The sequence below is a fragment of the Patagioenas fasciata genome, chromosome 1 (assembly GCF_037038585.1).
Source record: "Patagioenas fasciata isolate bPatFas1 chromosome 1, bPatFas1.hap1, whole genome shotgun sequence".
Taxonomy (NCBI): Eukaryota; Metazoa; Chordata; class Aves; order Columbiformes; family Columbidae; genus Patagioenas; species Patagioenas fasciata.
The window spans coordinates 42,556,580-42,574,982 of NC_092520.1; the positions used below are offsets into that span (position 1 = coordinate 42,556,580).

Below are 18,403 nucleotides of genomic sequence, written 5' to 3' on the forward strand. Positions count from 1 at the left end.
TGTTTCCTAACTATCTGACCAAACGATTATTCATGGTGAGTTTTTTGATTGTTTGGCTGTTTTTTTCATGTAGACTGGTGGACTTGGGAAAAGAGTCTTTCCAAATTGATTTCTTATTTCCTACAGAATGTAATAAAAAAGGTCTCTTGTCATTTAGTTAATATTAGATAAGAAAAGGTGGGCTTCTGCATTAACTTTATACCATGTATGTCTACATTTAAGCTTGACAACAGAATAACCCATTTACAATCATAAAAAGAAACAGGCATTTTCGAATAATACATCTGGCCTATTTTAAATGCTTATTTAAGGATAAGCTCATGCTTCTGAAGTATGTACTTTTCTTCATTAACTTTAAAGGCAACTTAGAGTGACTAATTCAGATATAGTTTTCTCAGAAAGTCTTAAAACAGAATTAGTAAAAGAAGGTGTTGAATCAATCCTTCATTTAAGTCTGTACTATAAATCCAAATCTTTCCAAGCACTACTGTGACATAATAAAGTACCTTCCTTCTACAACCAAATCACTAGTCCCCAGCTTCCTGGGGGAGAAAATGGAATTCAAGAATGAAATGAAACGAAAACTTGTTTCTCTACATAAAATAAACAAATTTTCATATGAAGGCTTTTCAGGGTATGCTGGTTACCAAATAAAATTCCCGGTCCATTTTGATACTTTTAATGACATTTCTTCTGCACGAAGAAAGATGAAAAAACTAATTTGCTATAGAAATTGATCAGAACAAGAATTTTGTCTGAAAGGTAACAAGATAATATTTCTAATGACTGCTTATTCTGTCTTTTTCAAGTCTCTTTGGATCCAATTCTCTCCTGTCTCCAGAGGAAATTCCTGACATAGTACTTGATAAAATACTAGGACTAGTTTTACAGCTATGGCAACATCAGATACTATACTTTTTTTTCAGAAAAGTAAAGTTTTTATATACAACCGGCAAAATATATTACAGCCAAAAAAAAAAAAAAAAACCAAACCAAAAAAAACCAACTTTATGATTACCTGTGTCCATTCATTTGCTTGAGGGTCATATGCTTCCATAGTGTTGAGGTATGTTTGACCATCATAGCCACCTACTGCATATAACCTGTCACCAAGAAGACAGACACCAACAGCATCTCGAGGCATACTCAGTGGAGCCACCATTGTCCATGTATCAGTTTTCGGATCGTACCTGAGGAAAGAGAAAAGAAACTGAATATCCAGGGAGAAGATAAGTGTAAATTCATGCTCACATTCACTTGAATACGGTTCTTTTTTTTCTGGGAGAAAAAAAAAATCCTTTAGCATTCTGTCCAAAAAGAGTCTTCCTAACAGCAAAAATAAAATATTCAGATTTATTGCGTTACCAATTCAAATCCCTACATGTTGACTGGGAACTTTTTCTCAGATAACCTTTTGTAATAAACTAAGGTTTCTGTGGGATAAGGTGTTACAAGAATAGATTTTAAAAGGATATACAAGCAATATTCCCATGTGTATACATTTTAATGTATATATTTTAAACAGAATATATTCTTTCTAAAGTTTAATTACACTATATTTTAATTTCTAAAATTATGCTATACAACTTTCACAGCCAGAAAAACAGCTAAAGAATTCAGCGGTTATGCTTAAATGCATTAGAATTAGATTCCTCTTCTGATATTTCCTCACATGAAAAGAGTAGTACTGTTGTTTTTAAGGTGTAATCACCAAAGAGTTTTTAAAACTGAGGGCAAAATTCCTTTTGAATAAAAATAGTCATTTAAAAATTAAATATTTGGCCTATGCCATTAATTTAGATATTCACTAGCAACGTAAAAATTAGTTAATTTCAGAAGCCATTTAATTTTCTCTCTTTTAGACATCTGTAAAATAGAAATGAATTGCCTTTTGATAGTGCCACTTGGTTTGTTACAGAAGATGTCTGGAGTATAAGGTTAAACTAGCTATTTCATTGTTAGATGATGAACATTACTAAAAGAGAATACGGTATCACAGTGTGAGAGAATTAATTTCATCTGCCCTTAAGCACTTCTACTATGTAGTAAAATAACTTGACAATCAGTGTAGATAAACAGTTTAAGGATACAAATCCTTTGACTGACTTTTGTCAGTTTCTTAAGTGTAAGGTAGAGCACACCATGACAGTTTCTCTAAAATAACTATAAAGGAACCCTACAATGGCTGAAAATCTTCTTTATTTAGAAGTTCTTTAACTATATACTCATATAAAATTAAGCATCAAACCACTTTCTTCTGCACCTTTAAGAGACAGTGTTAGGTGTAAGTTCATTTTTTGGGGGGGAGTCAATTTCATTCAAATATTTTCTTGTAGTTTAAACTTTATTTATTTATAAGTTTATATATTTATTTAGAAGTAGATAATCCTACAGTAAGTTGTATATACAAATGCTTTACAAAAAGGAAAATTCTACACTTTCACTATGAAGGCTGACTAAAGAGCACCTGTAACTGTTTCTGTCATTTGTTTTTTCAAAAAACAACTAGTAGGAATGCTGTCTGAAGTCCCAAATGATATTTGAACAATGAATTTTTTTAAAATTTTTTAATATAAATATTGCAACAACAGTGTTACAGCGCTTAGCTTGTAACTGACTTTTGGTTCATAAACATGACCTTCAAATTGAGCAATAACAGAATTGGTTTTATCCTTTATTAAATTGTTCTTGACAGCTAAAAACATTTTGGGAAAATATTGTTTGCATCTACTAGCTGCTAATCCTTCTGGTTTTATAGTGACTTCTCAGAAAACAAGATTTTAAAATGTTGTGTTTAACTTTTTATGTTCAAAATCCCATTAAATTGTTTGTGTTATTATATTTTTAAAATTTATTTTATTTATTCACATTCTTTCATGTTGCTGTCTTTTCTCAAGAAGATTTGAGTAAATATCTAGATATGTGGAAGGGAAATGCATAAGTAATAACAAAAAAACAAAAAGTCAAGTGGATTTTTTCAATGACTCTATGACTTTTTCAAAAATAGCATTGTAGGCCTCTAACTGAGAGAGTTTCCCAACCAGAAAAATGCACCAGCATGTATTATATCTTCACCTGTCTGAAGGCAATAAATTTTAATAGGCTTTCTGATACATTGATCTAGAATTACAAGGGCCAAGGTGAGGAGGTGCAGAAGCAGGGAAACAAAATACAATTGACATGTTTGGCCTTCTTTTTATTTTTTTAATAAACAGATACGCAAGGCTAAACAGAATTGTTATAACCCTCTGCTGTCAACAAAACAGAACTGCACAAGAACTTGTTTTTGTAATTGCTAGGAAAATGTCTGAGATAGCTTATATCCTTTTGTCTGCTAAAAACAACAGTACATTTCATCTTTATAATAACCAGGTATGCCCTAGGGTGAGAGGGGTTATGATGAAAGTTCCTGAATCTGGAAAGAAGTCAATTTGAAATCAAGGTGAGACAGAGGGGAAAAACTATACATCACCTGCTTTTTTTTTTTTTTTTTTTTTTTTTTTTTTTATAGCTGTCAAGCTTTGATTAACATTTGGAAAAGAAATCTAGTTTATAAAATCTTCAAAAAGATCTAAAAAAATTTATAATTCTTCAAAAGGAAATAGTTATTTTACTTCTAAAAATGCATACAATGTTGTACTTTCCCAGCTTGTGAAGAGCAAAAAAACATTTTATTTTAGAATGCTTGAATCCATAGGAAATCCATAGTATTTCAGCACTAGCATTTAAAACACACAGATCTGTCCTCATTAGATTTCCATGATCTCAAAAATAAATTTTTAAACATTATGTCTGGCTTGACAATATTCCAGAAACAAACTGGTATTTGAATAAGGCACATCCTATCAGGATGTATCAGAATGACAAAATTACTGAAGCAGAGACTCATTCCTGAAGAACAAACTTAGTTAAAAAAGATGCCCTATATATTTACAGAAAGCAAAACTTTCAGAGAAATATAAATTAACTTACTATAATAGATCTGATTATCACTTACTAGTCTTTAGTTTCCTAAGTTATTGAGATGCTTTTATTCTTTGAATATGAAGCATTATTTTTGAAAGTAAAAATAGACACACTAAACCACATCCCAGCCACCTTATAGACTTATAAATCACTGGAGGCCCCTGAGAGTTTTTTCATATTTTAGTGGAGTCCAGTGGTTAATTCACATTCACTCTATGCTAGCTAATAGCCTTACAAATTCTGATTTGATTTGGTAGTCCCAGCTTTTGGTGTGTAAGCTAACTGCCCATACAGCACATTATGCACATTTTTTGCTAAAAATGCAAGAATACCTAGAGGAGGAACACTGTATAATGTTATTCAGATACCAGTATATGAAATAGTTTAAGGATATGTGGTATAGTTCATTGTTATAATCCTCCCTGAGAAGAACAAATGTGATGGGATGTGATTTGTCTTCAACACCAGGAAGGTTTTCTTCTCAGGGGCTGAAAAGTAAGAGAGTACCTCCCTTACAAGTATCAATAAGCAGAAGTAGTTGGAAAGATTCTATACTTATTAATATTGTCACCAGTAGTCTTAAAATACATTTATTTAATTGAAAATTCTGATTATTGTTTCTTATAAATGGAAGCTCATGAGGGTAGGACCTGTAAGTACAGACATCATCAGATTTCTTTGATGAATTTTCCATCTGTTGGAGACAAGAAGTAAAGTATTTGGCAGATCTATGATCTTTGCTTTCACAAATAGAGATGGGAATGAGTCTAAGACTGAGCAAAATCATGTGGATAACATAAGGAGTAAATTTTATGTATAATTTTTGGATTGCATATGGGGTAATCAGTAAATGACAAGTTAGATTCAGCAGAAGCAACAACTGACATTTAATTACAGTTTAACCCCTTTAGAAAATAATTAAATAGATAAATCTCTCTCAGTGCCTGTCTTTACTTGTTAGGATAAACCAACTACTCAAACATATCTACTTTAACCTTTGGAACATGTACATATTTAGAGAGTATATTTTCCCTATTCTATTTTAAAGCATACAGAAACATAAAAATCTCGAGCCTTCATAAAGCATTTGAAGAGTACCTTCAAATTGAAAGCTATAATCACTCCAACTGTGCCCTACTACCTCTCTAGGTATTCCTGAATTTGTAGAATATCGACTTATAAAATTCAGAGTACTATAAATACAGTGTTTAATGCTTATATTTACATGTCAGGAAGTGGTAGTGTGGCTAAAGGAAGCGATGTCATGTATGGTAAATATCCATCACTTAAGCAGTTCTCTATTTCTTCTTTGCGCAGCTATGTTTTTAGAATTACAAAATACTGGTGTTATAAAATTATTTCAAGACCATATTTCTATCTCTGCAAGGTTTAGTGTATGACTGTGCAATGTCTAATATTACGTCTTGAAACCAAAGATGTCTTAAAACCAATGATTTCTTAAATGAGATGTGAAAACAGTGAATTTTTGTATCCATGGTAATATGTAATAACACTGTTAAAAAAAAAAAGAAGAAAAAGAGAGAAAATAACCTTCAAATAAACTGTCTTCTGCAAACCTTTATGAAGTTTTTTGAATAAATAATGATTTGGCATTTCATGGGGTAAAACATCTGTTTAATTTTACAATTAATTGTCTAAGAAAATGATGCTACTGGACATAATTCTATATTAAAAAAAATGCATGTATAATAGGATACCTTTCTACGTAGTCCAGCAGTCGAGAACAATGGTTAGAAGCAGGAGCATCATGGCCTCCAACTGCATAAAGAAAGCCATCACATGTAGCCACTCCTACACCTCCTCTTCTCTTACACATAGGAGCACACATATTCCATTTATTTGTGTGAGGATCATAATATTCCATTGAACTCAAACATGAACTTCCGTCCCGACCTCCAACTGAATATAACCTAGGGAAGTCCACACAAGTAAAAAAGTTAAGAGAACAAGAGTTCAGAACTGTAGAAGTAAAAACTAGCAGCATCTGGGTTTTTTTATCTGACATCAGCAAATAGGAAAAAGAAAAAAATATAACCTCTCAAAATCATACGAATTTCATATGGCCAGCAAACATAGATTATTATAATATTATTACCAGATTCACACACTACTTAGGGCTTAGCCCACCTGAATAGAAAAAGCAATATTTTCTTTCTGGTAATGGAAATTTTCATTCTTCAATTACAGCATATACTGCCAAGAGTGCCATAAGTGACACGCAGATTTGTCTCTATAGATTTATAAATCATGCAAGCAAGGTTGGTTCCTAACCACTCATCATCTGTGAGGTGGAAGTGAAAGTGTTAAGCTCTAATTGGTAAACCAGACAAACAAGAAATAGGCAATCCATTCATTATAGTTTCTCTGTGTTTTTATTGTGCATCAAAGTAGTGGGAATTAGTCTGACAACTACTGTCCTGTATTTTAATATTCTATCTTGTATAACTCTTAAATACTGAGTAGATTCACAAACTTCTGATTCTTCCATATTAAAACAAACAAACAAACAAACAAACAAACAAAGAGGTACTGCATGAGCTCCATATGGTAAAGTGCTAAGTATATGAAAAACTGAAAACTATAGTCAGTCTTTGCTCTAGTATTCAGCCTATTCCACACAGAAAACTGTCAACAGGACGCTCATGTCCAGAATGAATTTTACACTTGCTGTAGAGTTCAAATATGTAGTGTATTGCAGAAAATAATATCCCATTATGTTTTAAATATGGATTTTAAAAAAGGTACTACCTCAGCTTCAAGGATCTTGGTTATACTGAAGGAAAGTCTTGCCCACACTCACACTAACATGCCTGCTCAGCAAGTAAGATAATTACACCCCCAGGCACTGCATGTTGGTTTTCTTCATCAGAGTATATTATGAGGATTGAGTTCTGCAGAGAAGTCACTGAAAACTTCGGAAAATATTTTTAATTCCAAACAGCAAAAATGTGGTTTAACAAAATAAAATGTTATATTTGTAACTACCTGCAGGCAGGAAACTTTTTTCCTTCCTCCCTTTATAATGGTTTCCATGAATAAATGGTTATGATTGTTCTTTCCCATTATTGCCATCTTGCATCCATTTCTTATATGAACTCTTTTGCAGTCTGTTGCCTTTCCTACAGTCCCTGGAGGTTAACTAATAGAAACACAGGCTACTTTCACGTCCAACCACTGAGCAATTTAGGATGCAAAGGCTGACTGTGTGAAGCAATAATTTATTTGGAAGCTTTTACTGTCCTAAGTACTCCATGAATTCAGATCTACTTAAATGTGCATTTACCATTATGTTTTGTTGGCATGGATGCTGATGAGTAAGGAAGTACTATTACAATAACTGAATATATCACTGAAGTCATAGAACATTTTGGTATTGCCTGACAGATATACTTGTGCTCCAACTAAAGTAGTCAGGAGAATCCACGTACCTTTTTAAGAGATGTCAAAGCAACTAATTTTTTGCAACTATTTCTGTGGCCCCAGGTGGGATGTACTTAGAGATTAAGACACCTACACGTAAGTGTTAATCCCTGGGTGTCTGCAGTGTCTAAATTTCTGCTATGCTCAGGGTAGTCAACCTAGCCTAAAGAATGACTGGGTTCACCAGCCACAACTATACTTTTTTCTTAAGCAGGAGTGCAGAACAGCATTAAAAAAAATTGAGCATGTGACCCAAATACATCTATTATACATTAATAGTAATGTAAATATATGCATTTACATGTAGGTGTCTGCAAGGATATTATCTTTATTTTCAAAGATGGGACTTGGTTCAGATGTCCAAAGACAGCGATCAGATGTTAGTTGTGACATCTAGGGTATGGTGATATTCCCTGCAAGCTGACAGATATGACAAAGACCACACAGGAGAAGAAGGAGCAACTGTGAGAGGTCAAGCAGGCTATCCTAAGGCCATCCAAATGGCAGCAGACAATTACATGTAGATAAGTGACTTAATCTCTGAAAATAAAGATCATGGTTAACAAGCCTGAGGTTTCCACATAGACTTCTAAGTAAATATTTGGACACCTAAACACTTCATACAATATGAAAAAATGCAAAGGATACAGTTGTGGCTGAACCTGAACACCTCAGTCAGGAATTACTTCCACTCTTAAGCTGAGTTTCCCAATACGTAGTCACAAACGCCAAAAATTGCTGCAGAACACCTCTGCAACCAGTGCTGAATATTCAGGATACTGTACAGCTGAAGGAAACATTTGCAACACTTGCATCCAAAGATATTTAGTAGCCTTACTTCCTTCTTAGTGTTCAAACTCCTATTTTATTAGATGACTTGGAATGAATCAATTTTTTCAGCTGTGTCTTTCTTGGTAACAGTTTAGAATAAACTTTTCTAAAGGGAAAATTATAATGTATTTTTCTAGAAAGTCTAAAAACCTTGAATTACTGAAATCAGATATCAGTCCTGCAATTGCAAGTGCTACTCTTAGACATCTTAACTATATTCAACTCTATAACTTCAGTTATCAGATACTACCACTGCTCTGAATGTTTTGTTGAAAATACTTATAAGTAGACTTTCATTTTCATGTCCATGTACTTACAGAATTCAGACATGATAGATAATCCAGTGAGTCTGAATTTAGCAAAGTCAGGTTCCTCAAATTTTACTTTGTTTGTTAATCTGATGTTGTTAATTTACAATATTATCTTAGTAATTTTACCCTACCTTACGTACTTCTTCTGTCTGTTCTTTTACTGTACATCTACTATCAGGATAGTATATATATATGATCCTCAAAAATCTAACTTAGCATCAAACACATAGCTAAATTTTTTCTATTTCTCACTGATTACTGATGTCTGTAGACTTCTTGTAGAGGTCATCTCTCTTAATAGCTTTTCAATACCTATACTGTTTCATTTTTGACTTGGGAATATTCTGTCAACTTAATTGTACCTCCTTGTGTATGCCATCAAAATTGTTGGGATTTCTACTATAATTATCACTGTTTAGAGGGGAAGAACTACATGAAGAAGAAAGCATCCAGTAGTGAGTACTGATCACAACAAATTTTTTGCTTGTGGAGATGTTATAGATTTTTATTCTCCAATGGTCTATATTTCATCTTATTCACACACTGTGTATAGATATTAATTTTGACCAAACTCAGCCTTCTCTGTGCTGGAAATTTGTCTTTTCAGGGTTTGGTCACTTCTTTTTGCATTAAGATGGATACAGATTCCTAAATATTTCTGTGTTTATATATTATAAAATGGTTAGAAAATGCAGGAGATGTTTGAGACATTTGGAGGAATCATCACCAACTGGATCAAAAGCACTTATCTCACTGCTATCATTACAAAACTTTGATAACTAATCAGAAAAACCATTTTTAAATTCAGTTTGACAAGTCAACCTCAAAAGACCAGACTGTCTTTGATGTGAGGTAGTATGGCTTGTGAAAACAGGTGAATGATGCCTTTGCTGCATTTCTTAATGAGGTTTTACCTTTCAAAATTCTTGCACTGTGAATATCAAAGGGCATATCCAGTCTTTTCCTTAGGCTCCTTTGTACCCTTTTCTGCCCTTTCAGCATGCCTGAAAGAGCAACAGAGAATTGCTCTTGCACAAAGGATATCTGCCTGGTAGAAGTGAGGGAAAGGTAATAATTGTAATTGGTGCTGGACTTCTGTATTGCTCAATCAGTCCATACCTGATCTGGGAGTCAGACTGTAGGAGAGGAAAGATACCTATCCATGCTGCCTTACTTATACCAATAAACAGTAGTTCACTGGTGAAAGTTGAAAAAACCAATGATTTTCTGAATGGAAAGCATTAAAGTCTTATTTCTGTGTGTAAATGTGGAATGGTATTTCATGCATTTGGTGCAGGAATGCAGTAGTGGAGTAAATAAAAAATATATACAGTTTGGCTCAAGGAAAAAAAAAAAAAAAAAAAGAAGATAAAAAAGCCATAAGGTAAGTGCTTGCAATTAAAGAAATAGTAACCATTAAAGGAAGAGAAAAACACACATTGCATGGATAATATTTACACAAATTTCTCCTTCCTACACTACACTGAAAGTATTGTTTCCTAATAGAAAGAACCTGTTTCAAGTAAATGCAATTCTAATCAGAGTTATATGGACTAAATTATCTCTGCAAGACCAATTATTGAATGCAGATTTCACCAGTTAAAAATGTTCTTGACTGTATCAGGCCATAAGACAGTGAGGTAAAAGAGTCTTTGTAAATTGAATATTTAATACAGTATGAGTTTAAGAACTTTTATTTGCTCTCTTATTTATGTTAAAAAATAGAGAATCTGTCATTAAATAACAAATTGTTATTGAAATAACAGAATTACTCTGTGTTAGACTGAGCTAATGTCTTTATAATATTCGTCTTCTTTGTGGGTTTAATAATTTTAGACCACACAGCTGTTCCATTTTGTTCTGCCTCAGTATCAATTTATTGCACAATTTTGACTAAACTGTTAAAAAATATCTACATATTTTTGTAGTTTCTACAACTAAGGAAGAATATTTTCAGCCTATGTCCCCTCTTCCCTATAGCAGGAGGCAGAATGTCTGCTTTTGAGAAGAGAGTTTGATCAAAAGCAGCATATAAAAACAGGATATAAAAGCAGCATATAAAAACAGCATATAAAACCAACACATTTATAAAACAGCAGCAGTGTCAAAACTGTCATAAAATAACCTGGAATAACTTCTATAGAATTTAAATTAATGTATACATTTTGCGTATAAGTCAAGTTATATTTAGAGTAAAATATAGTAAGAACAGTGATAAGATTTTTCAAACTTTCTACAAAAACATTCTAAGGCTGATGAGTTAGTCCTTGAAATTTGTCATTCTTCCCATTGCAAAAGGGTTTTGTAAAATTAATTAAATTTATAACATACATAGTAAGAAATTCATATTATTGTAAGTCAAATTTCATGTTATTCTCTAGTTGAGTAGAGAACATAAGATCTGTTATGGAAACACACAGAGATGGGAAAGCATTATTTTTTTCAACAAGAGAAAGCACTGACATATTTCAGTATAAGACAAAATATTAATTAATAAAATATTTATTTTAAAGTTATTTGTAGTCAGTAAGAATACTGTGGGCAAAAAGCATGAAGTACAAAACATTTTCTCTTTTCACATGACTAATTAGGTATGCCAAGTATAATATTTTTCTTAGTTCAAATGGACTAGTAAAAGAATAACTGGATCATCGATAAGACATAAGAGAAAAGAAACCCTCAAGCAAAAAAAAAAAAAGACCAAACCAAAACATAAAATACCTGTTCTGATGGGAAATAGAATTGTTTCAGTCATACTCTTCTATCTTGTTAGCTTGGCATGAAATTTCAAAGTGTTACTTCAGCTTTAAAAATCACTATTACAGCATATTAATACTTAATTTATCTAATAATGTTAAGCCAGATCCCTAGTTTTTACGGAAGTATGAAAATTATCAGTGCATTGAAATTATATGGATGACTTGAAAAAATGTCTTGGCTCATTTAGTTTGTGACCTTCACAATGAATAAATCCTTCTCAATTCAATGAATTTGACCAATAGTGAAAGATCCAGCTGAAGTTGGTCTACTGAATCAAAAGGTGTTTCATCTTACCCCAACATTAGTTATTAAGAAGTTAATCAAGTTTCAAATTAGAAAAACTGAAATATCAGTTAACAGTGGAGATGACAGGATATTTGTTCTGCTGACTACAGCAGATTTTTGATAGCTGCTGTAAGGGCTGTTGTCCATAAAGATATTTAGTTGAGTATCATATTAGATATTTAGCTTTCTTTAATTTCAGTAAGATTTAGATGTTTAAATAACCTTCCAGATTTACACACATGTGGAAATAAGAAAGTAAGTATATGCACATGTGTATACACACACGGATGTATGTGTGTATGTAATTTGAGTAAATGCATACATTTGGTCAGGGGAATATCTCTAGACTTCTCCAACTGCACTGAGCAAGAGCTTCCTTCAGGTCCCAGTACATAGGCACTAGGTAATATTTGAGACAGGTTGGGATTCTCATACTTCATCTCCCACTAAAGATAATAATTAAAAGTCAGACTTTCAGAAGTCTGCATATGTGTCTGCCTCTGACTGTTGGAAAAATATCAGTTTTACTGTAAAGTTTAATGATTTTTCATTGTCCTCTTCTAAGACTCACATATATTTACTTAACTCTTATCTGTTCTAGCCCTTATTAATGCTAGTCTAGCCACATAAAAAGAAGCCTCTGTAGAGACTCCTAGTTTACAAGCTGGATGTAAAAAACAAAGTTAAATCTTGTCTGAAAAAGACAGAATATGATGCATATTTAACTGAATTGTACATTCACTGAGCTGCATGGGACCCCCACATAGGAAATACTAATTTGTGTGCAAAAGTACAAAAGATCAGACCATGACTGAATAAGTAATAAGCCTTAATGATTCTGCTAAGACAAAATGCCACAGATAGTTTATTATATGATGCATGAAAGGCAAAGAAGCAGAACTCCTGGAGGAGTATGTAATCAGCCACGCAATCAAGTTTTGTAGGTGGTTATATGAATGTAATACATTGCTAATTCTCTTGTGTCAAACACTGAACTGCTATTAAAGACTTTGTGGAATTATTAACCTATGCCTTTCCGAGGTCAGTACAGAGCAAATACATTCCTATGAGTGACTTGCTACAAGACAGTTTTGAAACCCTTTCTTGTGCATCTATTAATTTAGTTTGAGTTTTGTTATTTTCTTGAAAATAAAGGTTCAGCAAGCTAAATTTTCTGATGTTCACTTTGTAATAATGCATAGTAGTCAAAAGGGACACATTAAACTAAAGCAATTGCTATTTACCACAGGCACAATATTGATATAAATAACAGAAGTTTCATTTCAGCTTTGTTTCATTAAATGACCTGAAAACAAAATGTTTCCTTGCACATTTGCCAACATCTGTATTGGCCAGTCCCCATTCAACATGAAAAAGAGAATAGCTGGAAAAGTACTGCTAAGACAATAATCAAATTTATGGAAATCCATTACTAAATGAATTCAACTATTGCAAAACTGGTGTAACGGAATGAATGTAACTGAATTAAATAAAACCTTTTTTTTTTTTTTTTTAATAAAGCTAGATGTTATTAAAGCTTCTCCCCATAACAAGTGAAACTTATAACAAATGAATTTGCATAGATGTGAAGGGACAAAATAGTAAATATGTGTATGTATATATATTTTTTAAAAAATCATTAGTATGCTCTATTTCTATGAATGCTTATCTAGAATCCAGAGAATGTGGACACTATTCTAAATTTGATCAGTTACAATCAAGCAACAGACAAAATCTGACATTGCCAATTGATAAAAAATTATTTCATAAAGGACAAAACACCAAATCACATTTTACTGTTGGATTATCTTTCAATAAAGATAAGAAAAGTGAATACATTCAAATATCAGTGATGAAGATAAACAGGAAAAAGGAAGGAAACATAATTGATGGAGAAAGATGAGGCTTCCCAAACAACTCCAATGTTGAATGTGTTGGATTGGATTAAGAGTATCTATATTCAGGGTTTTGTTCCTATAAAAGAAAATACCTCTGGGTCAGTTTAAGCATCTTGCCTTTAGTACTTGCATTGCATTTTCATGCTTGAAGAAAAAAATCAGAAGTCATAATTTTGACATCTTTCTTGAAAACATAAATTGTGACTCCTCTTCAAGAGTTTTTGAGCATTTGGTTGTTTCCTTTGGTACCAAACTTATGAAACAAGAATCACTGATAGAGCTTTGGCACCAGCTTCCTGAAAGCTTCAATGTTTTGAAAGTGTTCAACTTAGCTTTTTTCAAAATTGCTATAAAAATAAGGTGAATCCTGGCCAGAGCCGTCCATTTGCCCCAGAGTAGACTTGCTGCTTGGGTACTTGAAGCTCATCCCCATTCTTCTTCTTTTACTTTTGCCTAATTTAAATGGCTTCCTTACTCTTTTCTAATAATCCTTTATTTTCCAAGGTCTATCTAGACAAGATTTTGGAGGAAACTTGATCTCCTAACTCAACACAAAGATGTCCAGTATGTGGAAAATACTTCATGTTTTAGTGTGGAAAAATCAATATTGCAATTTTACTGGCTGCAAGCACCCAGGTGCTGGCAGGGGAACTGCAGGGGCCCCTATGAGAATAGGCTGGAGCTGCCTCATGCTGGTGAGGGGTCTGGAGCACAAGTCTGATGAGGAGTGGTTGAGTGAGCTGAGGCTGTTTATCCTGGAGAAAAGGAGGCTGAGGGGAGACCTCACTGCTGTCTACAACTACCTGAAAGGAGGTTGCAGCATAGAAGGTGTTGGTCTCTTCTCCCAGGTAGCAAGTGATAGGACAAGAGGAAATAGTCTCAAGTTGCACCAGGGAAGGTTTAGATTAGATATTAGGAAAAAATTCTTCCCGGAAAGGGTTGTCAGGCATTGGAACAGGTTGCCCAGGGAAGAGGTGGTATGATATTTGATATAAACAACAGCAGCAGGTGGAACTATCAAGTTCACTTAAGCACATCTTTGAGGATTAATAAAGGGCTCCATTCTCCTTGGTTCCACAAGATGTTATCATGTGAATGAACTGCTTCCCAATGTGTGCCAAAGTCATTATATTTGATGCTTAACTCAGTGGGGTGCTGTGATGTTCTACCATTTAAAGTCAATCCACAGATCATATTAACAGCTGAGTAATTTTTCCTTCTGTAGCACAGATTTATTGATATCTGTGAGAACAAGACTAAAGGGCCAAACTTTCTGCTGAGAAAACTATAGTTACATAAAAAGAATGTTGATAATTTCCAACATACAAGTAAAAATTCAGGAGTTTATTTTTATAATTTCATTTTTAGGGCCATATAATAGGAAAATCTAAAAAAAGATTCAGTTGTGGTTGTGTCACACAATTATTTGTAATAATATAAATCTATATGATACAGAAAGTCTCTAGGTATATATTTCAGAGGAAAGTTTGTAAACTTAATTTCATTTTTATTTACAGTTTCCCCATTAAGAATAAAATTTGTTCTGAAATTAAATTGCATCACAAAGTAGAGTAAAGGTTCAGTGTTCTTAGGGAATGCATGTTTCATATACTAGAGACTTGTTAATAGAAAGATAGTAAATAACTACTGCAGTCTTGGAGCCAGCTACATTTTAAGTTACTGAAAAGATTAGTATTTATTGGATTGAAACTGCCAACTAGATTTTTTTGTTGTTCTTGGTTTGAAAAATGAAGAAATGAAGACATAGTAATGAAACAATAGAAACAGTAAATGACAATTTTTAAAAGCTTCTGGAAAGTACAATATTTTTTTTTTGGTACTTCTGGCTCCTTGGTGCTTCTAACTTACCCTGCAGAAAAGTACTATGGCTTCAGCATTATATTCTGTAAACTGTGGAATACTAGCGTTACATAGTACATACTGCATACTAGTTATATGTTGTTTATGGCAGTCCCCAAAGAACTATTCAAACTAATCATTCCAACTTCTGACTTGTCCTATTATCATATATAAAAAGCACCATCCTTTCCCAATTTATTTAAACTTCTAAGTTAGTGCAAGTCTCCAGTCCACAATTAATGTTTTAACACCCATAGCTGTTGCTGATGTGAGAGAGTTCATGCATTCTTTCTCTTCCAATCTATGTAACAGGGTTGTTAACAGTAACAAGGCAGAAAAGATTGCATTTCCACATCAGGAGGAGATACTGACCATGATTCCTCCCAGGAAATTCTGCAGTCATGGCAAGTCCTACAATAGCTACTGAAACATGTTAAAAATTGATATAGGCATCAAGTTTTTGTTTATTTGGTTGTTTTTTTATAAATATATGTATATATACACTAAGGCTAACATCTTTAACATCCTTCACACTTCCCTTATTGTTTAACTATAAAAAAGGTATGAAGATTAAGGAGACAGAATTTCCAAAATCTCAATACAGATCATTGCTATACAGCACCAATTGCTGATTTGGGAAAACAAAGACATGTTACTAAAAGGGTAAATTATTGGATTCCAATCTTTGGTGTCACACGAAAATAGACAATAAATCCTTCATATGAACCAATAAACATGCATTTAGAACCTAAACAGAGTTTTGTGTACACCCTCTTTACTCCCTATCATTGTTATTCTATCTCTACTTCCCCATCTGAATGTTATCTATTTGTATCCATCTGTTCCTTTGCTAATTGTAATACTTCTGTTGCTTTTCTTAGGTATGACAGGTATCCTTTATAATCAACTCTTCAAACTTTGCATTTTCAGTTAAACTTTCTTCAATACGCATGACCAGAATTGAACACAGTAATCCAAATAACATAAATATTTCCAGAATGAAGAAAATTTTATGTATTCTTCAGTTGCATTTCCTTTTTTCACAGATTTCTCCTACTCCTTTTTCTATACTAACAAGGTACAGACTTTTTCCCTCTTCTGCCACTTTATACTATTAATTTTCTTCAAATACAAAGCTTGTTCATTCACATATAAACCACTAAATATCCCATTTGTATTGCTTCTTGAGGTCATCCAAATACTTCTGTAGAATAGATCAACGTCCCATATGATAATGTTCCCTTTCATATCATTTTGAATGGCCTGATAATTTAACTAGCATGCTCCTGCTGTTACACTCCTTTATTCCAAGGCTGATCTTTAAAATTTCCAGCAGTAACTTTGTGATGTCCTAGTTGTCACATGCAGTTCTGTTCTTCTTAAAATCCCTGTACTATTCATCTTTTTTTCCATCTTAGCTATTTTTTCCTTTGTAGCAGCAGATCAGCTGCTTGATTGAAATTCTGGTAGAATAAATGTGCTGTGTGCCCTACTTTTATCTAGAAAACCACCTATCCCTTTTATTATTTCTTCTAGTTGCACCTTAGGTTTAGAAATCTGTTTAAGGAATATTGCATTGCAACCTCAAAATGTAATAATGCAACTGGATTATACAAAATAATGTTGTCAAAGGGACTAAATGTTAAAAAATAACCAACCAACCAAACAAACAAACAAAACCTTCAGATATTTCTCTTTTCTGAATAGATCAAGATTTTGTAACTTCAACAGTTAAAAGTTTTTTGTTTTTTTTTTTTCAGATTGGATTATGATGCATGTGTTGACCAATCCTTTTCAGGTTTTTTGAAATATTTTGATAGCATTTTCAGCCTGAATTTAAAAACGTATTTCAGTGAAAGAACATATATTTCTATTTGTCAAATTCAGATCACATCATTTTCCATTTGTTTGAGCAGCAAAATAATCGATGTTTTACTTGCACAGACTATATAAGTGGGCTTCAAATACATAAATAAGCATAAAAGGGTTTAATATAGAAAAAACTAATAAGCATTTACTTAAAAACCCATCATCCAGAGCCTAAGGAGATGAGAATCTAAAAGTTTTTATTTGTTTTTATTTGTTTATTGGGGGCTTGTTTGTTTTATTTTTAATTTGTTGTTTATTTTTTATGTATAGAAAAATGTAATTTTCATCCCGTTTTATGTTAAAATGTTCCAATTTTTTCTGCTTAAAATGGTTTTAACTGGAAAACCAATGAAGCAGTCTATAGCAGTATAGATGATCATGAAGGGAATAGTTTTCAGCATTAAAACACAAAAGAGACTACATTATTCAACTATTAAAGAAGTTAACATCTGAGATATTTGGTATATAGTACCCCTTTTATGTAAAGTGTCAAAGCAGTGTGGGAGATAAACACATAAAATAATTTCTAGCTCTCTCACTTCAAATATAGTTTAACCCTTCTGCATTTTATTTATCTACTCATTTAACTCAGTGCAGAAGAAAAGAAACCTAAGGAATAACCATGAAAAGGCTCCTATGAACTCCCATTCTAAAACAGTTTCTCCTTTGTTTAATATTAAAGACAACATCTTTGTTTGCATTGAGGGATCCATTTTTAATATTAGTAGAATTTACTTTAAAAAAATCCATAACTCTTTGCCTATTTCAAAGTGAAAAGCTCAGATGAGGAATGCACCATATGTCAGTTGTGTGGAACAGCAGTGTAGTTAAGAATAGCAACAGAGAGTTGAAAGGTTTGGTCCTTACATATGTTTTCAAGCTTCAGTTCTTGACATATGGGATGTTTTTTAAAGATGGTTATTCAGATAAAAAATATATATATATAAAAAATCAGTAGTGTATTTGCTATTTGCTTCAGTGAGACCACTGCTTTTCAGTTTTCAGTGGTGTCCATTTCACCTTTCTGAGACACAGATAACTGCCTTAATTTAAAAGTCTGCTACGAAAGTAATGCAAAACTCAACTGAGCACTTATTAACTGAGAAGCATTAAATGCATGCTAAACTGTGAAAAAGAAACATACCTGAGTTACATATACATAATCACACAGAGCTCTTCCTA

The 18,403-nt window shown here is 32.8% G+C and overlaps 1 protein-coding gene across 1 annotated transcript in view; it reads right to left on the reverse strand.

Annotated features, from left to right (window-relative positions):
• KLHL1 (kelch like family member 1) overlaps window positions 1-18,403 on the reverse strand; it is a 213,802-nt gene that overhangs the window by 5,314 nt on the left and 190,085 nt on the right. The window contains exons 9-10 of the mRNA XM_065832465.2: window positions 5,685-5,897; window positions 1,019-1,190 (exon numbers count right to left, since the gene is read on the reverse strand). Of these exons, the coding sequence (XP_065688537.2) occupies window positions 1,019-1,190; window positions 5,685-5,897 (385 nt within the window). The remainder of the gene's footprint in view (window positions 1-1,018; window positions 1,191-5,684; window positions 5,898-18,403) is intronic.